Here is a 26,107-nt window from a genome sequence, read left to right as displayed (position 1 = left end):
TTCTGCATCATGTTAATCATTCTTATCAATCAATGGACTCATGTTAGTAACATTTTTATTACAAATCTTATGATTCTTCAACTTAACGCTTTGATTTCTTCAATTTATGATACCTTGATTAAAAGTGATCCCAAGAGAAAATTGAAGCAATCTAAACACAAAGACAAACAAGTTTGTTGGAGTCATTGTCGTGTACAATTTCATGTTCAATAAGCCTGATGTTAAAACCAAGTGTCGTATATATAATTCCATTTTCCTTCTTTTTTTTTCTTCTCATTCGAAAAACAAGAAAAAGTGAGGGAGAAACCATGAAAAATGAAAAGAAACCAGGGAAAAGTATTATTATTACAGTTGGGCTGTACAAGAAGTTTATAGAGTTAACAATGTATGTATCTTCTTTACTCCTCAGTCCCTACCTTTATCTCCAAAAGCCTCTCAACTGGTTGTCTGCAAATCGGGCATCTATTTGTCTGGAACCTCAAAACCTTCGCACATCCGCTGCACATGCACTGCGAAAAAGAGTAGAATCCATCCAAAGAATGTCAAGGACCAAATAAGCAGTTTTCAATTGTTAAATTTGACAATGATCATGAGTTTGCTAAGAACCTAAGATTGAACAGATTTTCATGAAAAATATTGATATTGATTACTAACATCAGTACCATTTAATGACCTAATCAAAGAAAAAATACATTAAAAAAAGGATGCTGCATATACCATATGTCGGCAGGGATGAACAATTGTGTCACGAGGCTCCGACAAGCAGATCACGCACTCTTTTCCTTGGTCGTTGTCATCCACGCCACTCTCCACTGAATTTCCAATACCATATATCTCCTGCAGTTCATACCGCATTCCATTCACCGACAAGATCTGCTTAACAACTTTTACCCGGAATTCTCCTTTTTCCTTTTCGAACACCGCTTGAGTTATCTGAGAGTTTGTGTTGCCAGTTGCCACAGTTTCATTTGATTCATCGTGATTATTAGAGGATGCCTCTGCCTTCACTGCCAAAGGGTATACATCCATGTCACCCACCTTCAATAAATCTGACTCCTCAAACGTTGAAAAGTTAATACCAGTTCCAGCTTGCTGTCTAAACTTCTGTCCAAGACCTTGCTGGAATTGTATAGTTACAGGTGCAAGAAGGTTTTCCTTGGTCGGTGTGAGGATGCAGCCTTCATCTTCTTTGGCAAAGAAAAATATGGTGATGCTGTCAAATAGACACAAGGAAATAAAACCTTTAGAACAACCAAAGTAAGAATGTCCACATCCATAATCATCATTATGATTTGATGACAATCACACAGACATGTCAATTAGCATTCAGAGAATCAGAATTACTAAAATATCAAACATGTGACTAAACTGATATACATTTAGTTGCTTCCAGCTTATAGAATGCCCCTTAATATATGAGAGCAAAGAGCGATAAGTAGTCAAATGCCAGAAGAAATTATACTCTTCTACATTTTCATGTAATTGGTCTATTTTTTACAAAGTCAACTCCCTTGTCTCATAAATTGATAATCTTTTTTAAAATGTATTGGTTTTTTAAAAATAAAGCAATTACATGGAGTGTGTTGCAGAATGTGTAACAAGAGTGTTGTTAACATTTCTCTTGTTGATAATATTTTGCTGATATTTCCACAAGTGTAAAACACAAAAGTTAGTTACTAAAGCAATGATGGCAAAAAGAATAAGTGAAATCTATGTTAATTGAATCAATAATTTGGATACTTCATAGAGAAAAAGTAGGCGTGCTTCTACATATACCTTAAAACATAGTGTAATACTCAAGAATTCACGTAATTCTTGAAATCTCTAGGCTTGAATCATAAACTCTTAATAGTTGCATAATACAAAAGTAATGTTAAAACATCTAGCTAGTATGTATACATGATTTACTATATGCAGAGAGCATATTCAACATTTCAACATTTTAACTCATAGGCATGTTGGGTTCATTGCATATTGCAATATGGGTTTGTTCATATATTTTGGTTTATGACTTTATTTAAGCTAGGAACTATCAGGTCAAGATGGTTATCAGTATCTATGTAGTCAGTAGCAGATAGCATAGCGTAGCAGCCAATCCTCAAAATGCTATAGCGGTGTAGCAGGGTATGGCTGCTGCTACATCGAGCCTCGCCTAGGGAAACAATACAAGCACTACACTTATGAAGACTATAACATCAAAGTTAAACATGCATTTAGTAACTAATAATCAAAGTTCATTACACTAATATTTCAAATATAATATAAATCAAACAGCAAAATAAGACATGATACTCAAACATAATATAAAGCAAAAAAAGGAAATAAGTTCTAGCCTCCAAGGCTCAAAATAAAACATCCAAGCATTTAAATACATCCAAGTGATTTCTTAAATGGTGTTGATCGTGTTGGCTGAGACTAAGATGATGCCATAATAGAGAGGAAGTGGACTGTTTGAGTATAAACAGAAAAACAGGGGAAATGAATTTTGGAGGAGAAGAACGGAACATGGAGAAGACTGGTTGCAGAGAACAGTGGAATCAGTGGCAAGAAGGAAAGAACTCACTCTGCTGAGAAAAAAGAGGTGTCGCAGAGAATTGAACTCACTAAAAAGAAAGGCTTTTGGAGAAGAAAGAAAAAAAGAGGTTGTGGGATGTCGGAGAAGAAAGAAAGATGATGAGGCCTTTTTATTATATATTATAATAAAGCATTACACATTTAAATAGAGACAAGTATAACCAAAAAAAGAATTAAAAATAACCCTAAACGGTTTAAAACGGAGTATTTTTATTTTTCGTAATTAAATAACAGGAGTGGATTTTATGAGACGATTGAGCTTTGGCTTCTGTGATTATGCTGCAACCCTAATCCACACTGCAACACCGTTTTGCGTAGCGCTCCGCCACCACGGTTGACTGTAGAGATCAACATCTTAATATACATGCGAGTCATATCTTGATTCAAAAACTCAACTAAATCCATACAAATCCCTAGTGCATCAATTTTAGACACGAAGCTCATCTTGAATTCCAGTTCATAATGATGAATCCTGGTTTACTATGATGGATCCTAATTTATTCTAATGACTCACTACCTTAACTTAGTGTAACTGGCCATTTTTTCTGCCAACTTTGTATAGTCAGCAACTTTTCTTTTGTTATTTGATTTATGACTTGACTCTTCAATTAATTTAAGGTTGTATGTGATATATCACCTTAAAGATTTTCTATAGCAATCCCCAATATACTATAGCGGTGTAGCTTTCCCCTCTAACAGATTCTAATAGCAATATTCAATTCAATTCTATGAGTTGACATGATCGTTTGACAACCATGTCTTGAAATATAGTATAAAAATCACTATTGTTTTGCTACTATCTAGCCATATTTTTAGTAATTGGGATGAATAAAAGTGCCACCATACTCTTCCAACAATTCTATTTGCCAAACAACCAAATCAGAATTTCAATATGAATGACAAAAGATATTGTTGGAAATTGTGGCAACCCAGCAGCTTGTTATTGGGCAACTTTATCTGCTTTTATTGTAGCAGTACAACGTATTGTGCCGACTTGAGGGGTTGGGTTTAGTTCCATATCGCCTAGAAGATATGACATTTGTAGTGCTTATAAAATTATGTCTTAGTGGCTGTTTGCTTCCCCGTATAGCAGCCCACTCACCATGCATTAAACATAAACCTACAACACATAGTTTCATTCTCGGTTCGAGTCAAATGGCGACTCAACGTAATTCCAAGATTTTACTTAGTTAGTCCTTATGTTGCAAACTGATTTATTCTAAGATTAAGGGTAGAAAATGAAGTTCATTCAAAATTAAAGATGATGCTAATTATGGTAAACCACCCCCCAATACTTCCAACTGCATAAAACCCACAAAAAGACAGTAAACTATTCTGGACATAACCACTTTCTCCTTTTTCATGGCTCCTCATCCATTCTTAAATCAAACTTACAATAAAAGACAAATAACAATAACTCCAACCCTTACTTTGACAACATGAAATTCTTCAACTAACATTTAGCATGTGAACAAAACGGAACCAAACATAACAGATTAATCTGTCCTTTTTCTGTTCCGTGAATTCAACCACACCAAAACATCTATCACTTTCTCAATCTCATATCATGTCCACTCCTATTCTAGTGTTCTCTACTTCTACCATACCAAGCTCAACCTATATAGACTTTATAATGAAACAATACAGTTCTAAAGCCAATATCCATACCAGAACAACCATGTTTTCCAAATTGTCAGCTAAACACAACAACATACAATGCTAAAATATGAAAAACTAAAATTACATCAACAATCAAAAAGCAAAAAGACTAAAATAATGCATTCATTAAATAGAATAAGAAGAAAACAAACCTCCCAGAAATGGTGGCATCAAATGTAAAAGAAACGAGGAAGAACCCAGCGTTTTCCTCATCGGGCGAAATCGAAAGAGTCTCCTTCTTAATATTAACATCATTCCTTATAGTAACAGCTTTCTGATGCTCAACAAACGGAGCAGGCTGATTCATCACCGGTCCACAAGGGTAATACCGGGAAGCCCAATCAGGGTCCATATGCGGATGAGGATGCTGTTGCTGATGATGATGAGGATGTTGAGGATGCTGTTGATGATGATGAGGCATAGGTACCGGCTGTGGTGGATAATAGCCAGGATAATGATACTGAGGATAATGCATAGGAGGGTTCGGGTTCGGGTACGGCGGGGCACCGGGATAGATAAATTGATGCGTGGCAATTTCGGGTTGAGGTGTTACCGGAGGTGGTGGCGGCGGGTGAGTTCTCCGGGAAGCGGGACCGTGGCGGCGACGGTTGTTGGAACCGTTGCTAGAGATGTTTCCCATGGTGGAGAAGGGATGAAAAAGCCCTAATTCAGAATTGATTCTCCTTTTGCATATAGGTTATGGTTTTGGAGAAATCAAAAGCTGAAAAAGGAATAAAAATGAAAATGAAATTGTGAAAGTGAAAGGATTAAAAAGAGAGAATAAAAAAGAATGGAGGAAAGGAATGATGGTGGTGGTGGGTATAATGGGGTTTGCGTATATCTCCACTCAGGAGAAACGCCATTGATGAATTCGATTTTGAACGCTTTTTCTTTATTTTTATTTTTTTAATTTTAATTAATTATATTAGTTAATTAATTAATTAATTAATTGAAATTTTGGTGAGTGTTTTACAGTTATGATTTTTCCAACAAAACACTACTTTACCCCGCCGGTTTTATATTCAGAAAATCTCAATCCACTTGAATTTTAACCCCCGACAAAACTTCAATTTTGCTGTAGATGCATTTTCAAATTTTTTTTTTTAAACAAATTTGTTTTTTTAGGTATATCTACTGAACGTGTTAAAATAGAGTGTTTCGTATATGCACCTACGAAACAGTCTGATATATTTTCAAATGACATACATTTCACTCAAAAACTCAATTTTTATAATAACAATGAAAAACCCAATTACAGTAAATTAAAGTAATGCAATTTAAACGCAATAGTAAATAGTACACCAAAAAAAATATATTGTATAAATCAACGACCAATAATGACAAATACATATATCAAAACCTCGTACATAGATGAAATCAAAATACATATATCAAATAAATCACAGACATCACTATTGTGAGTATCGGACATCATCATGCGTCTCTCAACTGCCTCTGGTGCCGCCTCCGCCTTTGCGTCCACCGCACCGTGTGCTTGCTACTCTGCCTCTACCGTCGAGTGTCCTACATGTCCTAACACGGTTTCTACGGTACAAAAATGCCTCCTCAGCCACCCTAATGATACTCTCTACTAGATGAAAGCCAACAGACCCCTCAGAAAATAAACTATCGGCAATGCCTGCCCGCGCCATGTCAGATATCTCACGATACCGAGGAAGAACATCCTGAGTGTGATCCATCTGAGTCTGCAAAATCTCCTCGTGAGCTGGTCTGGACGGTGATCCAGGTGCGGTGGGAAGCATGTATGGGTGTGACACTCTGTAATACCAGGTGATGTACCCCTCGATGCAGCTCCAGTTCCTCTCTGATGTGGTCGCCCGAGCCTCGACAGGAACCATGTGGTGCTCCCAGTGTGCAAAGACCTCATCTAGATGCCTACGGGTCATGGCGATAGGAACGCGGAGTTAGAAGGGGGCGAGGTATCGTCTGCTGGTAGCCGAACTGACGCATGACGCGCTCCATAAGATAACGAATAATGATGGTCAAACTGGCAACCAACCATCCAGAATATAGTGCGATCTCATCAAACAAAACCGTTTCACGGTGATCAGCGTAGCAGTCGTAGTGGATGTCCTCAGCAGCCATGCGGTCAAGACAGCGCCTGCAAGGATCCGACACCTGGTTCCCTCTGAGGGGGCGAAGACTCTGACACACAGCATGTCCTTAGTGTAACCCGACACCTCTCCCCAACATATAATATCAGGGAAGTTCTGTAGTGTCCAACCCTGGAAAAAAACACGGTGATCAAACATACTATCACAAATATATATAATTAACTTTGAGAAAATGTAGAAGGATATAAGATTGTTACCACTAAAAGGGTACATCTTCCAGCCACAGTCCTTGCCTTCAGCATCCCTCTCTGAGTCTATGGTAGGTGTACACCAGTGTAGCCGCTCCCCAGTTGTACTCATAGACACCTCCGATGTACGATAAGTACGTTAGGTAAACGACGTCTGTGTACGTCGAGCTTGTGTCCACAAAGAGCTAAGTGCCTATCAAATATAGTAAGTAACATCTCAGCACCCGCTCTCTGTGTATATCCAGCTCTGCCTCGTCACCAGCAGCCTGATGTGTCGCAAGAAGCTCTTCATCATATATCCGCTGCAAGGTGTGAAACCTCACGTGCACCCTGCGCGTCCTTTCCACCTCCTCAAGCGCATCAGCAGGACCAGCTCCCAGCTCCTCAATCAGTATCTCCATCGCTTCCCCCTTCGTCAGCCTACCGTGACTAAGGAGGGTACCCCTGGTAGGTAGATAGGAGGCATGTAATGTCGTCCAAAGTGATGGTAATCTCACCGTGAGGAAGATGAAAGGACGAGGTCTCTTGATGCCACCTCTCCGCAAATGCCATCAGCATCCCGTTATGAATTGTCTAGAAGTTGACCATGCAGAGGTCCCTCAGACCAGAAGCTGCGAGTGCATCCTGAAACCATGGCTCGTCAGGTTGTGTGAGTGCATCCCTTTCCTAAAATTTTCCAGAAAAATGGTTACCTTCAAGCAAAGTCATAAACTGAATAAAAATAATAATAAGTAATAAACAAAGAAAATTTACCTCCCTCTCTCATATATGCCTACCCAAATGATCTGCATACAGTGTCAATAAGGACGCATTTACAGGACCCCCCGGGTACCACATAGGTTCCGGCACCGGATCATCCTCGCGTAGCTCGGCAGGTGGCACCAAAGATCCTGCAGCATCTGTCATTGGCACATGCATAGATGTAGTAGAATTTCCCCGTCGATGCTGCCGGCGGAGGGCATCTGTGACGAACCCTCAGCATCATCCCAAGGCCTCTGTGATACAGTAGTAGATTGAGTAGGCTTCTCAACTGGAACGGACGGAGAAGGTCCGTCGACTAGAATAGATGGAGAAGGCCCGGCTAGAACGGGTGTATCAGGTACATCAGCTGAAACGGTATCTCCATCTGTCACTTGTGATACTACACACATTCGTTCACACCGCACGTATGCATGTTGTGAAGTCCACCCATGTATAATGTGATCTAGATGGTCGACCATAATATATGCATTGTGATATAATAAAATCGAGTAAGTTAGTAGGTAGTTATAACAAGAGAAAGAAAGAAAAAATTATCAGAACCTTCCGTAGATGCATCTACAGAAGTATCTTACATTTCAAAAAATGGGTTTCTTCCGTAGGTGCATCTACGGAATGACCCAACATTCCACTCATTCGTAGATGCATCTACGGAAGGTTCTGAAACCCCCAAAACTCAACAATGGTGTCTGGTCACTGTTGCACAGGGTTAAAACACCCTTTTTAATGGATTGATCGTCCATTTTACACTTGAAACAATACCTACATTATCTCTAAACCATATTTCTTACACTACTCAATCATTTCTACACCTAATAATCGAATTCAATCTATATTTCAAAAACTCTAAAATAACTTGAAACATTGAAAACTTACTAATTAAATGGAGTTTAGAACTTGTTGGAATGTGTTGGTAGTTGATCTTGACGTTATTGGCTGAACTCAAGAGGAAGAAAACAACTTGTTTGGAAGTTTGATTTTTAAGGTCGAAAGAAAGTGAGAGTTTTGAAATGAGAAAGTGAAGAATGGGGAGAATATAACACCAAATGCTTTCGCAGATGCATCTACGAAAGCTTTCGTATGTACATCTACGGAACAAAACAACGTTAAACAAAAAAATGCTTCTAGAGGTACATCTACGAAACAGGAGGATATTTTAGGCAACTCACATGGTGTGTGAGATATACAAGGGGTATGGTAAGAGTTTCTCTTTATATTTTGCACAAATAAAAAGATATTGGTTTCAGAATTTTTTTTATTTTTTATTTTTGGCAAAAGATGGTCAAATTCCACCAATAAAAATATAAAAAGAAGATATAGTTACATTTAGACAAAGATTGGGGATCAAACCAAAACCCTTCAATACAAAACTCTATAAAAGGAAAAACCAATAGGATTTCCGGTAAATTCTATTATGGTCCCTATGAAATACTTCTCACCATTTAAATTTTTGTACATATAAATCGATGTTAGCTAATTTATTCACACAGTGATTCTCGTCTCTAAATATGTGAGTGACTATAAAAGATATTGATCTAGTGTAATGTAAGACGTTATACCACCGATTCCTAATACTCTAAGAGTGTGTTTGGATGAAGCATTTTAATGAGGTAATGTAATGTTTTGAGGGAACTCAAAATGATTTGCACAAAATTTATTGTTTGGATACAAAAATGAAGAATTGTTAAAATGATGGAAATTTATGGAGTATTTTATTTATGTTAAATTTAATCATTTTAAAATGACACCTAAAACCAAAGAATTTGAAATTCCTTCATACTCCATAATATTTGTAACTATTATTTCTTCAAATTTTGCAAATTGGTTCTCATATTTTCCAAAATTATAAAATTGACCCTAATTTTTTTTTAAAATTTGCAAATTGGTCCTTAATAATTTTTAAAATTACAATTTGGTCCTTCAAATTTTTAAAAATTACCATTTGGTCCCTACTTTTCATTTTTTTTTTGGTCCAAAAAATTTATATTTTATAAAAAATGACCCCAAAAATTTAAAATGAATGGATTTCAATTGAATCATTTGAATTGCTTTGAATTTTAAATTCCATTAAAATTTTCTATTACCTCATCCAAACACACTCTAAGGGACAATGCTTGGTTTGGAAAAAGTTAAAATGATTAATTTGGAGTCCGATTCTTATTTGAAATTCTGGTATACATATCTCATATGTCCTAATAGATGTCGAGACATTGATCTCTGAACAACATACAATGACAAGGTAAACATGATGTAAAAACAAGATGGAAGGTAACTGAACACACAAAATTGTTAACCCAGTTCGGTGTACAACAACACCTACTCTGGGGGCTACCAAGCCAGAAAGGAAATCCACTATCAGTAGTATCAAGTCAAAGCTAAACAACCTCAGGTTTACAACTTCTCACTTAATCCCTATCCAATGCAACTTCTACCTAAGAACTTCCTAGATAAGAGAAACCCCTCTCACTTCCAATCATCGTAGTGATGTCTCATAATAACAATATCAATTACTGATATTGACGACCCTTTACCTCAATCTTCAATTACAAGTGATACTAGATTAAGAACCCCATAATCAAAAGAGTACTTGATCTTGCTTAAAAGCTTTGATCAAGAACAATAGCTTGAAACAAAAGCAACACACACTTAGATTCCTGTATCAATGATACCTAAGTGACATACATACATTCAATACTTAACAGCTTATGAATGCATGATTGAACTTACAACTCAATGATAACATCCAACTCTTCTATAAATATGATATTAGAGAGGCTCACAATTAACACACAAACAATCTATTCCCCGTAAGTTCTGCTCATCAATTAGGTTTGTAGTCTTCTATTTAAAGCACACATCTGAACTAGATATGAGCTTCAAAACGCAGCAAGGACACTGCTAAAAAACTGCACAAGATTCTCCATAAAAATATGTATATAATAATTAGTTTCTAAAATATTCTCCATATTTAGAAACTATGAATACATCTTCAAAAAAGATAAAATCTTTTATCCTCAAATTTAACACCACATTGGATCGCATAATATTCCCAAAATATTGCGCATATGTAACAACCCAAACATATTCCAAAGGCCCAGCTTTGCACACAGTCACGATGTCGGATGATCTTTGCATAAGACATATTTCTCGACATGTTTCTTCAGTTGCAGTTGATAAAATATTCTATTCGACATAAATTTTCTACTAGTTGGAACATCCTATTTAACATGTTGTCTAATTTGTGTTACTAAAATTTATGTCAATCATTCAATCAGAGAATTAACAATCTCCCCATTTGGAAAATTTTGGCTAAAAAAAATTAACATATTATAATTTAGATTTTAGAAACAAAACAAAATACACAAACAAAAAAAGACCAGAAGTCCAGCAAGCAAGGCCCCAACAGTACTCATGCACTCCTCAATATCAATTCTTAACTTGAGGCTTTAGCAGCAGACTTAAATGCCTGAGAGTTTATCTTCAGCTCAATCATATGAAGGTTCTCAGGACTTCATGTTTGACATCTTTACACAACAGTCCAACCACCTCCAACCAAATCATCACCATAGTCCACCAACCTCAAGAAAGGAGTAGAAATTCCTGAAGTCATTTGCTATACATTTGGAAGAAGATAACAGACACTCCCCCTCAACCGAAAAGCTAATTCTTGCCACTAATGAAATTACCCATTTCTTTATAATGATGGATAATTCTTCCAGAGGACATAAGAGACCCATTAAGCGGCATTAGAGACCCCCTAAACGACAACCAAACACCACCCTAGGTGACTCAACACATGACACAACTGTGTTCATGACTCAGATCACAAGACACAAAACAAGCATGAATCAGGATGGAACATCCTATTTGACGTCTTTGAAAACCCACAAACTCTGCTGGAAGAGGAAAAACAAGCTCAAATTCATACCCCTTAACATATTTTTTCTCCCCCTTTGTTAGCCAAGAAATTGACAAAGAAAGTCGTTACAGACCCATACCCAAACAGTGCTGACCCATACACGGATAAAAGCCGTAAGCCTATCCAGAAAAGAGACAACACAAAATGAGAAGAGATAAGGAATGACCTCTTTAAGTAGTTGGGCAATTACTTAGAAATTAACGATCCTTGATTGTGACAATGGTCTTGGTCAAAGAAAATGTTATTTGAGGAGGATAACCATAAATAATATGCACCGTCCAAGTCATTTTTGAATGGTTTTATTGACTATGGACTAGTTCTCCTGAAAATGTCAGTTTCAATTAATGCGCATGCACAAGCACGTTTTCACCCCCTCCTGACGTGTTCTTAATTACACCGTCCACAACATTCCCATGTTGGTCTTGAAGGAGCCAAGTCCTGAATAATGTCCTGACATCTTGTCAGACATTGACTTTCTTCTCTTGTATTCCCAAGACTTCTTCAGTCAATAGAGAAAGCCCGTGTATAGAGCCATTACGTGACCTGAAGTTAAAATCACCATGACATATCTCATGCTAGAACCAGACCTTCATTGAGTCACACATAGACTTGAAGAGAAAAATAAATTCTCCCATTCAAAACAATGTCTCTCAGAGAACTCCTAAGAAGCGTGCGTACCCATGATTCAACCAGAAAATTCTCTGTGGCTAGAGTCATACATGCTCTTTACAAGTGAACAAACTACACATAGGTATTCCTATGTCACGACATGTCGTCTGACATCATCACCTTATAAAAGGTATATAACCTCCACAAGCTTGACCAAAATCCAAGATTCAAAGGATTGTACCATTGAAGCAATAATCCATATACAAGACTTAACTCCCCTTATCATGAATAAATAATGCTCTAGCTGATAATGAACCCTTGAGAACCAGAAGAAATCACCTGAAGCAGACTTCACGTACTCAGAATGGGAAGTCACACCTTCATATTTCTGCTGAACTTAGTTACACCATGTAAGATCAATCTTGATGTAACTCCTTGAGCACACCTCTAAGCACCCAGACTTAGTTGCTTAATAATACCATAATTGATCCACTCACATAGTCGTGACGCTATGGAAGACTAAGATGTCATGCAAACTGGATTTGACCTACACCTTCAGTTTGCTTGCTTCACAAGCTTTAGACTGGCACAATTTTTTTCTTGTATCGGAAGAAACCACTACCTCATAAGCCTATATATCAGACCACTTCATTCCCACTTCCTTGAATCAGAAATAAATTGATCCAACAAGTAATCAAACACAGGATCATCCTTTGACCATCCCAATTATCCAAGACATGGTTCTTGAACATAAACTTCTTAGACACACAACACATATGAGAAAAGCATGAGAAAATTCGAACAATACCTATTGGGATCATCATCTATAGTGAGAAAGTATTTAAAACCAAGCATAGAAGGAACAAAATAAGGACCCCGTATGTCCATATGAATAATATCAAAAAATTAAAAGCATGAGATTGGCTATTATTAAAAGGGAGACGTTTTTGTTTAGCCATATAGCAGGAATCACAAGGTAGATTATTTTTAGAAAAATTCTGCAATGGAAACTTTTTATTTATATGAGAAACAACAATGTCGCCAAAGATTAAAGTGTTGACATGGTTGAGCCTGTTTCTATGGGGGGAGGGGTAAGATTAGTAGGATTGGTCAAAGACCTTGGCGGAGTCTAGATGCCCCAATCATCCTCTGGGTAAGGGTCCCTTGTATGATGCAAGAATCAGAATTAAAGTGACTCTACATTTTAAGGACTTTGTTAATCTAGGGATGGATACGAGGTTTGTGAAAAACTCAAGAATACATAACACACCAGTCAGATAGAAAGTAACTGAAGTGTGCCAACTTGGCTAGTAGTAATGTTTGTTCCATTAAGGAGTTTAACAGTTATTCTAGGAATGCTAACTAAGGATTGAAACAAGGTATGACTATGGCACACATGATCGGTTGCACCTGTGGCCAGAATCCAAACTTGATGACCTTATGATAGCTGGAAATGCTATGACTAACATCTCCCTTCTAAAGCAAGTATTAAACTCCAAATTCAACATCAAAGACCTAGGCAACTTGAAATATTTCCTAGGCTTTGAAATTGCTCGTTCATCAACTGACATGTCTATTTGTCAACATAAATATAGTTTGGATCTTTTATAAGAAGCATGCTTGCTTGAAGCCAAATCTGCTTCCACTCCCATGGATCCTGGCCACAAACTTGCCTCGGACTCGACCTCTCCCCTTTTATCTAACCCCACTTCTTTTTGTAGCTTGATTGGCAAGCTATTGTATTTGACTCATACTCGCCCTGATATTTGTTATGTTGTTTGCAGTTAAGCCAGTTTCTATCCAAACCTACTGAAGATCACTTTCACGCTGCTGTACAAATTCTGCACTAGATCAAAACAGAACTGGCAAAAGGCCTTATTTTCCAAGCATCTTCTTCAACAATTCTCACTGGCTACAGATTTCGATTGGGGAGCATGTGATGCGACAAGGCGATCGACTACATGTTTTTGATTCTACCTTGGAACATCATTAATATGTTGGAAAAGTAAGAAACAACACACTGTCTCTAGAACCTCGTATAGGACTTAATTTATATGCCATTTAATTTTAATTTTTGGTCCGTTTCCTTTAGTCTTTAGTTTAGGAAGTTTAGGCTTTCTGTTATATATAATTTTTATATATATATATATATATATATGCTTCGGTAAAAGACCCTTTTGATTAGTTTTTTTAGTCTCTCTCATGGAAGGTGGCATGAGCTAACAAGTAGTCAATGTTAAATCATAAACGATGATTGTTGTGGTAAACCTCAATATATCTTGATATCCATCTTATTATTATTATTATACAACCAATATTTTAGTTTTCTTACTATTTTGATAATTTTATTCATTTATTGATTTCCTTCTTTCCTCACTGTTATGCCTAAGTAAACACTCTATTAATTCAATTGATTATAATTAGTTTATACTCAAAAATCATAAACCATGAAGAATCTATGTATTTTCATTACTTAAAGGAAAACTCATACACATTCTGATTTGTCACATCAATAAACAACTCAGAATGAAATCCAGTACAACAATCAGACAATATCAAAGAACATCCATTAATTACAGGGAAGCACTATACTATATATCAGTAGAAGATTAACAACACATTATTTTTTAGTCACGTTACAGGGCTTACATTATATACTAGACTTGTTTTACACTACTTGACTAATCAAAACCTCAATTTTTCTGAAGTTAATCATATCCAAACATTCTCTACTTCACTAAAGATTGTGTGCACTTCTAAGTATCTCTTTACTCTCACTTGCTCTCTTGAAAAGCCGATAAGATCCCGATCAAACAAATGCATCAATTCACCCGGAAGCTTGTTGAACTTGTTAGAGATCCGGCGTTTTTATCTCTAAAATCATATAAAATTTATATGTTAAAACAACAACTAGTAATAAACATAAATCACAAGAAAATGTATACTATACCATCTTTATTTACGGAGTTTGGCCAATTATGTCTACGTCTGCAAGAGCAGTTTATGATAAACCTTCATACATTAACCTCCTGTGCTAATCAAACTCAAAAAGATAGTATAAGAAACATATATGAGATTAAAACTGAATTTGAATAATTGATATATATTACTATAATAAAAGATAGAAACCAGTTGAGATTCTTCTCTTTCACAGCATGCTTGGCTCCTGGTACGCCATTCACTAAGGCAATCATTAACCTAATGAGCTCCGCAAATGGCATACAGGGAGCCAGGCATACCAAGCATGATAGTACTACACAAAAAAATCACCAAATTATAAATGTAACCTTTAGTTAACCCTAGTTTCTCTCCTAGCATGTATTGTTGATGAAAGAAATGATCTATAAGAGTAGTGTTTGTATTTGTGTTTGTGTGTATACATATAGAAGAAACTAATGAGCATTTGTATATGTGAAGCAATAAGGAAGAAGAATGAGCTTCTTTTATAGAGTTGAAAGAAGATAGGTATAGTAGGTAGCTAGGGTTAGGGTTAGATGTTGAGATAGGGTTAGAAGGGGGACAGAAAATGAATGGCATATTGTGTATAGTGGTGGATGAGATGGATATGTAGGGATGTCTTAATGTTTGAAAGTTAATAATAACATAAAAGGCAGCACAAGTGAGTCAGTATTGTCTTGACAAAGTGATTTGTCTACAAGTGTTTGGATTGAATCTATAGATTCCTATATTCCCACACATTTTAGTACTGTACTTCTCTAAACAACAACATATTTACCTCTTTTGTCCCACACTCTGTGTTATTTCTTGTTCTACTTTTGCTATTTCAATGTGTGATGCAGCAAGCTCACATTAGTGATTCAAACTATCAAAATTATAAAAACATATTTTATTATAACTTTTATTAGTCTATTTATTTTGAAATGTATTTTTTTACTAGTTTGAATTTTAAAAGTACCAAGAGAAAAGACATCAGATTATATAAATTGACTCAACATAGATATTGTTAACACATAACATAATTTAAACCTCAAACATGAGATTGATCATCGTATACACGGCTAAGTCTCAAGTTTTTATCATGTCGATTTCCAAGGTAGAAAAAGATAGAAAAAAAAGATCTAGATCCTTTCTATATGTTGCTTTTTAAACTTGTATATGTATTAATTATTTTTTCCAGCTATATCTATATTAAATTTATATTTATAAAAGAAAATAATTTTTATTTATTTTATAAGCAAATAGATTGTATTAAAGTAAGCACAAGGAGTATCAAACTAAAAAGATGAATAAAACCGAATTATATAAAACCGAATTATATAAGACAAGCTCTCATAATAGATGACCAAATAAGAATCCTATTATTTTTCTTTGTCCTCCTCTCTATAGACTCAAACAACAAGAAATGATCAAAAATATTAATAGGGTAATTAAGATTATTTACCCCTAACCAATCCAAAATCACTGACCAAATCTCAACTGCAAAAATTTGTTATATCATTAACAAATATTTATAGTGACAATAGTTATGTAAGAATAACAGAAATACCTTAACAAATTTATTGTTACAATCACTTCTTTTAATATTCGTAAAAGTCTTAAAGAGACTTATAATAAATGACGGAGAAAGTAATTTATAACAAATTTATTGTTATAAATTATGTAAAAAAAAACGCAAATATTTTAAAAATTTATTGTTACAATCATTTTTTTTAATAAATATCCATAAGTCTTAAAGTGGCTTATAATAAATGATTGGAGAGAATAATTTATAGTAACAATTACATAATAAATTTATGTTTGGTTAAGTGAAAATAGTTAAATGATGGAGAGAATAATTTATACTAACAATTACATAATAAATTTATGTTTGGTTACAAGTAGGAGTGAAAATAGTTAGACAAACTAACAAAAATAAATGGTGGATAATGTTTTTGTGTGTTTTTTTTTTTGTTGGGTTTAGTGGGTTTTTAGATTAGATTTTCTTTAATAAAGTTGTTTAAATTTTTTTATAAGTCTATTTTATTATAGAGATTGTGTCTCACGCTTAATTTATTTTTTTTAAAGTTTAATTAATCAGACTATTTAAATAAATAAATAAAATTTATTATTATTATTATTATTATTTAAATTAAAATACAAAAATAAATTTTAATTATTTTAAAGAACATATGAAAATAGGTTGATAATATCTTTCGAACAACATCATAAGTTGTTTTTATAATTTATTTAAAAAAAATAGTTTCACGAAACTTATGCTACTAAATAAATTAATGCAAACAAATTTTCATTATTATTGATCTTTTAGTTTTTTAATCTATATAAATATTTAATTATTTAAACATTTTTAAATAAAATAGATTTTTATATAGGATGACAGGCTAATCAAAGCTTTGAAAAAATTAGACTCAAATTTAAAAATAATTCTATAACAGAGTATATACTAAACTTAAGTTTTAATATTTTTAACAATCGAATTTAGATTTGACAAATATATCTCATCCTAACTTATTTTCATCCCTATCTATGACACACTTTAAATTTATTTTGACATATTTTAATCGTATTTTAGTAGTGTAATTTTGCTTCAACAATTATTTTAATTAAAGTTAGAATTTATACCTTTTAAGATTAACCATGCTTTTAAATCGAAGTTTTAAACTCAATATTATATAAATATATTTGAATATAAATTATTTTAAATTTAATTTATTTTTAATAAATATTAATTTTACATAATCAATTATTTTAAAAATAATTTTTATCAATCTAGATCTAAACACACACTTAAATTTTTTTTAAAGTGAGGATGTTGATCTATATAAATGTTTTTCAAGGTATATTTTCAACCAACATTGAACTTAAAAAATTTTCAATACACTCTCTACACTTGGTCATCTTTTGAGTTTAATGTGTAGATTTAACCTGTGGACAATTCAAGGTCGGATTGATAGACCCTAATATTATATTAGAGGTTATCTAATTCATATTTCAAAAAGCTACTTGTAATGTGTGAAAAATGTCATTCGATATAAACTCTTTTAAGATTTTAGCTCAACCAATGTAAAATTTGAAATATTTTCAATTGACAATTTTTTTTAAAATGATTATTTTAATTTTAAAATTGACAAAATTTATTAAAATATTTTATTAATCATAATTAGTAGAGTGGTTAAAAAAAATTATTTGTTGTGCTAACATGAATGGAAACATTCATTCTATAAATAAAAAATAAAAAAAACAAAATTTTAAAATCACATGTATTCACAATGTGACTAAAGAGAGAAGAACTCCCTAATAGACATGAATCTCTGACGTAGAACCAGAAAGTTGTAAATAAAGCTGCAAATTTTTTATAATAAGAATCTTGTGGAGAATAGTCTCTATTACTTAGCTTTCAAATATTTAAAGTAATGTATGAATGTACTAAGATTAAAACTATACTACTATTTTATACTACTATTTTTCATGATTGATGAGAAATTCAAATTGTCTTTTATTTCATTTATTACAAGGTACTGTCATATTTGTCATTTTATGTGTGTTTGTAATAGGCTTGTTACTCTTCCTTTTGTAGATTCTATCTCATTGTTGTTTTCTTCTTTATTTTACTTCACATGCATTCTGTTCCTCGGTTAATTCAATTTGAAACTTCATAGTCTAATAAGAATTTTAAGCTATTCTTTTATTCCTTTTATCGATGAATACTCACATGACTAGTTTTAATATTGTCTATGACTAGAACTCATGTATATAGACCTAATTACTTTAAGGTTTATAAATTTAATATTCAAAAAATCTTTTTAATTTTACTATTCAAATCTTATATTAAAAAGTATATCTTTATACCATCTTTTTCTCTTATATATAAATTTCATTACTAAAAATATAAAATATTCAAAAATTTTAAAATGAAATTAGTTTTAATAAATTTATTCTAAAATTGATTTTAATAAAAGAGAAAATGAGATATACATCAACAATGTAATATTATTTTACACTGTCAACCAATCATTATCATATATTTCATCATATCATAATGTAAATTTTAAATTACAACATGAAAGAATAATTAATTGTTATTGATTGATAGTGTAAAACTATTTTATGTTGTTTTATGATGTACTTCAGTATATAACTATTAAATTCCTAATAAAAAGTGTGTCAAGGCATAAATATTAAATTCCTAATAAAAGGAGAATTGGAGATAAATTATTTTATATTTAAATAAATTCTATATATTTAAGATCAATTTTGTGTGCCTCAAGTGAAACCAAACATACTTATAAAGTAAAAGTTTGAGCTTGAAAAAAAAAAATCAACTAGAGTGATGGTTGATAGAGAAAATGATGAAAAAGGCGAGTTTGAATTAAAACGATTTACTTATTTATTCATTTAAAAGAATGGTGGTAGTAGTTGATATTGGTTAGAAAGAGAGTGAAGAAAGTGAAATAGATTAAAATGATTTATAAATCATGAAACGGGACAATCTCATGTCATTAAACTCCCATGAGAAAGAAAAGCATGTGGATTTTAAGATGGACAAATACATCAAAATATCTTAAGATAGGCAATTTGAATAGTCCATACATTTATCGGAAGTAAGCGGATCAGAAAAATTTAATTAAATCGACAATTCAATCTAAATTAAATAGAAATAAAATCGATTGTTTTTCGTTCAGTTATAAAACCAAACAAACCGATAAAAACCGACATGATTTGGTTTGGTTCCCGATTTTAGTTTTTAGGAACCGCCTAACCGATAAACCGAACCAATAGAAATAATTACGCTCTAAATATTTTATTCCACTCATCATCAAGTCCAAATTTTATATCGGTCCAACCATTTTACATCTTTGTTTACACTTTGTTTCTTAAGTAAAGCACACATCTAGAACCAAACTCTAAAACATAGAAAGTAAAAACCATAAGTCACAAAAAAATTGCTTTTTTGGAACTGCAGCTCTCACTGCCTGTCACCATTGTTGATCTCACTACCGTCATTCTGATATATTACGGTCGTCTTCTTCGTGTTCAAGTTCTCTTCATTAATTTTCTTTTTTTTTATCTTTTTTATTTCTTCTTCAACAAAATTCCTTCTAGTCTTGTTACAAAATAATTTTGATATGTGTTTGAGGTGTGAAACATGTTAATTGATTTTGGTTCTATTTATTAAGCTTTCAAATCTCTTTCCAACATTTTGATGCCAAGTGTTAACTTTTGAATTTGAAAGTGATTTATTTTATAATGCAATGAAAATCATGTTAATGTTTCGTATAAATTAAAAGCAATTCGTAATTTGTTTGAAAAAATAAAGCATGAAATAAATTACGTTAAATGCAATTTTAAAAAATAAGAAGTAACATAAAATACACCGAAAAATACGATAGTGAATAATATAATGTTTGAAAAAAATATTGTAAACCGATCAACTGAACCAAATCAAACCAGTTAGTTTGATTTGGTTCTATTTTTTAAAAATGTTAAGAACCAAATCAAACCAAACCGATGGATATATCATCGATTGAGACCTTTTTTTTTTTACTAAAAACCGATGTAAACAGATTCGATTATACCCCTATATACATTTATAGCTTTTTGTTATTTCGTTATTTGATCCTTTTATTTTGAAATTTAATAATTTTGAAATTTAATATTTTTCCTTCTATTTAATTCTTTTTAGTTTAGAATTATCTTTGCTTATTAATTTAGATATACAAAATCTAAGTTGTTGGGAGGTTTTGTTATCATTTTGGCTCAGAGTATGCCATTTTGACTGTATGTGGATGAATAATGCTAAAGAATGATGATTTTAAACTAAAATTATAAAATTAATGTTAAAAAATATTAAATATTAATTTATTAATGGTATTGTAAATATTTTTGGGAAATATATATTTTTGACATATAAGATAATAAGAATTCAATCATATCTCACTAGTTAGAAAGGACGAAATAAATTAATTTGATCCATTCAAGTCTTCATATTTGGACTAAAGAGCCTTTTAAATGTCAACCTTGGAGCGAGTCCCTCATGCAGAGCTTCAGACGAGTTCTTGAAGCATCACAAACAAATATATGTACAATTTTAAATGTAGATAATGATGGATTTGCCTCAAGAAATTGTTCATTACCTACTAGGCCTAGTTTTTTAGATCTATAAAGAGGAGTTCAACCTCCACTCCCTTACGTTTCATATCCATCCTTCTTCAAACTTACACTTAAATCCTTTCATCAAGCTCAGAGCGAACTCATCTTTGAAACTCTCCAAGCCCAACCTTTATTCCTTTTTTTTTTTTTGCAGATATAGACTTTTACTTCTCATCACTCATTTTCTATTTCACTTGCAATCATTGGTGATTTAGATGATAGCGGTAAGGTGATAGAGCCCTCAAATAGTATAGAGCGAGCATAAATGTATTTGTGTTGTATGAAGAATGTTGAGCAGGTGGACAAATCATTCGATATAGGCTTTTAGAAATGCGCGTGTGTTGCTTGAAAACATGTGATGTCACATGCTAGTATACATGTATGTTTAAAATAACAATAGAATAATAAAAATGTCGAACCCATAGTGGAAAATAACTTAGGTTGATTTTGTAAAGTTATCTTTTATAAATGAGCATAAGCAATATTAAAAATAGTTTAAGGTTGTCACAAATTCAATTTGGCAACAAACAATGCGAAGAACAATTTAAATAGGGTAAAAGAGTTCAATAATGGAGATCATGTTGGACAATGATATGTTAATATGAATTGTCGTTTAAGTGTACTTTATGTGTTATGTCATGCCAGAAGAGGTCAGAAAGTGATCTTGTGGTGTATCTCTACATCATCATAAACATATATAGTAAAGCAAGGGGGCAAATCTCTAAGCCTCACTTGTAACTTTAATGCATGTTTGGTTTTATTTTGAATATACTCTATTATTATAGCCCTTTATCTCTAAAGTAGTTAATTTAGTGAGTATCTCTATCCTACTATTTTCAATCACTGTTATCATAAAATCCACTTGTTGTTGAATCTCTTACAACAACAAGCTTGTATCTCTTCCTAAGTCAATCACTCAAAGAAACAAATTTATAACAGTTTAATACATGATAAAACAAAGCACTAACAACAAATCATTTAAGATAAACAACTAATTCATTTTAACTTCTCATATCTCAACATAAAAGGGTTTAGCTCATTATGAGCTTAATACATGCATCAACATTGGTACTAAGCTAAACATTCTTAAGGACATAATAAAAAAGAAATGAAAGTTTAAGAGTAACTTCTTTGTCTTCTTGCAATCGTTAATCACCAAGAGACGACCTCTGTCACGCCAACTGCTGGTAGCATACACTTGAGCGGACGAGGAGAAGAATATTTTCACTCTATTTAAGTCACTCTCTTCACTGATTTTCTCTAAGAGATTCTTTCTCTAAAATGCTGAACTCTTTTATTTCCTCCAAGAGATCATTTTATAGTAACATTCAACTAGGGTTTTTGTGTTGTATCAGATCATGGGATTTGTGTGATTTCGTGAATCGTGGCCTAAAACAATCAACATAATTCCCTAAAATTCTTCCATTTTGTACCAATACAGAATCAGGCACCAAAAGCTTGTGGGAGACATGTGTCATGTGGCAAGGTAGTGATATAGGCATTTAGTCGGAGGAGTTTTTCATTTGTTCTTTATAAGCGCTATAGTATGTGTACTATATTGTAGAATTTATCCTCTAGGGCCTTTATCTTATCTCTTTTCATATTTAATTTAAACGCCCTCCAATCTCCAAATTATTCCCCCGTAATCCCTACACTATGAATCTATACTCCTTGTGACTTCCATTGCTTCTAGCTCTTCTCTTTCAATTGGGGTTAGAGTGCTGAACCAGAACTGTCGTGCTAGGCCTCATCATAAGATAATTCTACACATTCAACAAAATATTTAAAAACTAACAAAAGAGAGCGCCTCTTGTACTCTTTATAAACTACTTAAAAACAGTAAAATGCAATAAAATAAGCTATTCAATAATTAAAATAGTAAGATAAATTCAACTATTCAGTTATATAATAACTCACAAATGGTGAGTTATCACACCCCCAAATTTGAATCATTACCTTTCCTCAAGTGATGCGGCAGGAAATATCAGGCAATAAACTTTTTACATCCCTCTTTCCCTTTTTCTAGTAGCTCATTTCTTATTTAACTCGGGATTCATCTAAGCGGACTTCATCCAAAAATTGGTACAACTCAGTCTCTTTGCAATTTAGTTTTGTTAGAGCGTGTGTGTGTTTCCTGATGTTGTCGGCCATACCAGAACTCTTCCGTTAAGATAGTGAACCTAAATCCTAGTTTGAATATTTTATCCTATGGTCCAAGAATTCATTTCTCAGTTTTAGAAAGGGGAATTGACTATTTTTCTCTTGACTTTTAGCTTATTTTGAACATGAGGCTTCCACATGCATTTTTATTATTATTGATAACTCTTGCTAGATGCTTCACATTTCACTTAACGGGATCTCACTTGCAGTGAGTCCAACCTGTTACTAGTGCTGAATACATCAGTTATTCCTCCAGTTTCTGGCGCACAAACTTATTTGAAGTGCTCTTTGGCTTACTTCATCTTTTTACACAATTTTGTGTGCTTATTGGACTGGAAACCTCACAATGACCTGCAGAGGTTCTTTTGGATCCTCACCCTCAACATTACCAACCTATTTAAACTTAGTTTCAGACTCAGTTTTAGACTCACCTGAGTCCTCAGCAATGACTTTCTCTTTTTCAATTTTAGTATCCTCTTCATCTTCTTTTTCTCGGTCCTCTTCTTCAACTTGCTTTTCCTCCACAAATTGTTCTTCTTCCTCTTTTTGTTCTACAACATCAATTTGGTCATCCTTCTCTACACTTTCTTATTCAGCAAGTTCATTTTTCTTCAGCTCCTCATTATGCTAGGTCACTTTGTTGATTATGTCATTAAATTTCCTATCATATTCATCATCTAATTCTTTTTTGTTGGTTGCTTGATATCAAACTCTTTCTCTGGGCTTAATTCTTCACTTATTGGCTTTTTATGGGTTTTCTGTTGGCTTCTTGATCTTTTTGAACTTCTTCTTGTCTTTTTAGGTATGCCCCCCACCGACACATAAGAGCTTGCCTCTAGCTGAGTCAATATATCTTCTTCTTACCCTTCTTCTTTTCCAGATGTTCTTTATATTAATCATTCCTTTCAGAATGGTGCTCCTGGTCATCTTCCTCATCCTCTTTCAACAGCTCCCTTAAAATATGTTTCGGAAATGTTAGTGGCCTATTTATGACTCGCCCATTGTGAAGAGAGTATAACTTCTTGTGCCAGGCATGCTGGTCCTGAAAAAATATGAAGACCTCTCGTTAGTCCTTATGCATTTAGACCAAAATTCCCCACAAGAGTCTGTCACTGTCAAATGAAGTACTTCCCTCGACTGTATCCTAGCCATCACAGAATTTAAAGATGCTCATGTGATCATCGGATCACAAATTCTACACGGGAATACACTCCCACCTTTCTACAAAGCTTGCTCAATGATCGTTTTAGAGGAAACAACAATGGCAAAAAAGGAAGCAACCACCGTATTGTAATATGAAAACTATGCAGACAATTCTTCTCATCATCAAAATCATAGGGATACAAATGTCATGATAGTTACGGTGGGCTTAATAATTCACCCTTCAACCGTGGTAGAGGAAATAGCTATGATGGTCCTGGTAGGGATTGAGGTGGAAGTCGTAAAGGTCGTTGGCCGACATTTTGTCACAACAACCTCAACGGGGATTTCCACCAAGAGTTGAAATATGATATGCCACTGTGTATGTACCCAATAACACTAAAATTAGCATAATCAACCTCCTTCTCATTCATAGCTTGGAATTCTTGGGTCTAAGCCTTAACAATAGTGGTATTCTCACATCTTATTTCAATATGACCAATAATATTACTATTCTTAGTGGTCATAATATTCCAATAATTATTTGTGGAAATGAATTAGTACCTAATCCTTATCATTACCTAACCTTAAACAATATCTTACTTGCATAAAAGTTAATTAAAAATATTGTTTATGTAAAAAAATCTACCATTAAAAATGATATTTTTGTTGTAATTAATCCTTTTAGTTTTTCTGTAAAGGATTTTTAGACAGATTATTTTTAAAAGATGTGATATATCGTGTGACCTCTATCTAATTACAAAATACTAACTATTTCCAACTCCCCACCATCCACCTTTGTTACTTTATCGAAATAATTATGGAACAACCACATAGGACATCAAGACACTCCTGTTTTAAGTTCTCTTCACCAAAAAAAAAATCATTTTCTGTAATAAGTTCTGGAAGTTTTTTTTATCATTTTTGCCCCTCTTAGAAAGCAAATAAAATTATCATTATATGAATCTTTTTCCTATACTCTGTTGCTTTGATATTGTGCATTGTGATATTTAGACTTCACATATTCTAAGTTCACGTGGACATTGCTATTATGACATATCCATTGATAATTTCACAATTTTTTCATGGACTTTTTCAATTGCAAATAAATCTCAAGTACATTCCATTTCTCTTCAATTTTGTACCATATTAAAACGGAAATTGAAAGAGAACTCAAATGTTTTTAATGTGATAGTAAAAAAGAGTGTGACGATGCATACTTTAATAAATTTTGTGAACTAGCAGGAATGATTGTTGAAGCGGTAAAGCGGCAAGCAAAAAAAGTTTTGGAAGTATTTATTCGGGAATTATCGTGTCCATGTCTGAAACACCAACGAAAGCTCAACCGTGTTATTCACATCAGCGATGTCTCAACCGATACAAACAACACATAGGCATTAAATTCAATACCCATTACGGTTATTAGCCCTAAATCCATTTATGAAATCTAGAAACTAACAACTATCATTCCTAATCAAGATCTATGATGTCTATTTCTAAAACAACACAAATCCAGAGCATTTAGGAAAAAAGATCAAGAACAACAACAATGATGATTTGTAAAGCAAATATATAAAAAAGATCCCAAGATCAACAAATGTACATACAATAAGAGTAGAAATATACATACAAAACCCACCATTGGAATGAAACATGGGGAAGAAAGGAGATGAACCGGAAACTCTCACCGTATTAAGGCAATCGAGACAAATCCATGGCCAATCCACATGATATAGAACCCAATGGTGTTTCCTAAGCCTCTAAACCATCAAGAATGGATCATAGCTCAACTTGTCAAAGAAAATATGATAAAACTTAACAAAAATATGATTTTACAACATATATACAATTCTGAA

The 26,107-nt window shown here is 33.4% G+C and overlaps 1 protein-coding gene across 1 annotated transcript; it reads right to left on the bottom strand.

Annotated features, from left to right (window-relative positions):
- Window positions 1–316: 316 nt before the first annotated feature.
- LOC131610256 (probable E3 ubiquitin-protein ligase LOG2) lies at window positions 317–5,112 on the bottom strand. Its single transcript, XM_058882149.1, has 3 exons — window positions 4,386–5,112; window positions 718–1,213; window positions 317–509 (listed from the first exon to the last, which is right to left on the bottom strand). The coding sequence occupies exons 1-3, from the start codon at window positions 4,871–4,873 to the stop codon at window positions 399–401; spliced, it is 1,095 nt and encodes a 364-aa protein (XP_058738132.1). The 5' UTR covers window positions 4,874–5,112; the 3' UTR covers window positions 317–398.
- Window positions 5,113–26,107: the final 20,995 nt, after the last annotated feature.

This window comes from Vicia villosa, linkage group LG6, assembly GCF_029867415.1.
Source record: "Vicia villosa cultivar HV-30 ecotype Madison, WI linkage group LG6, Vvil1.0, whole genome shotgun sequence".
Taxonomy (NCBI): Eukaryota; Viridiplantae; Streptophyta; class Magnoliopsida; order Fabales; family Fabaceae; genus Vicia; species Vicia villosa.
This window is presented reverse-complemented; position numbering and strand designations above follow the sequence as displayed.

Excerpts from the sequence above, each read along its gene's own strand:
- LOC131610256 (XM_058882149.1), bottom strand. The coding sequence starts at position 4,873 with ATGGGAAACATCTCTAGCAACGGTTCCAACAACCGTCGCCGCCACGGT. Across the intron at positions 1,214-4,385 it reads GATGCCACCATTTCTGGGAG|CATCACCATATTTTTCTTTG; the intron begins GTTTGTTTTCTT and ends TCTATTTGACAG. Across the intron at positions 510-717 it reads TTCATCCCTGCCGACATATG|TGCATGTGCAGCGGATGTGC; the intron begins GTATATGCAGCA and ends TCTTTTTCGCAG.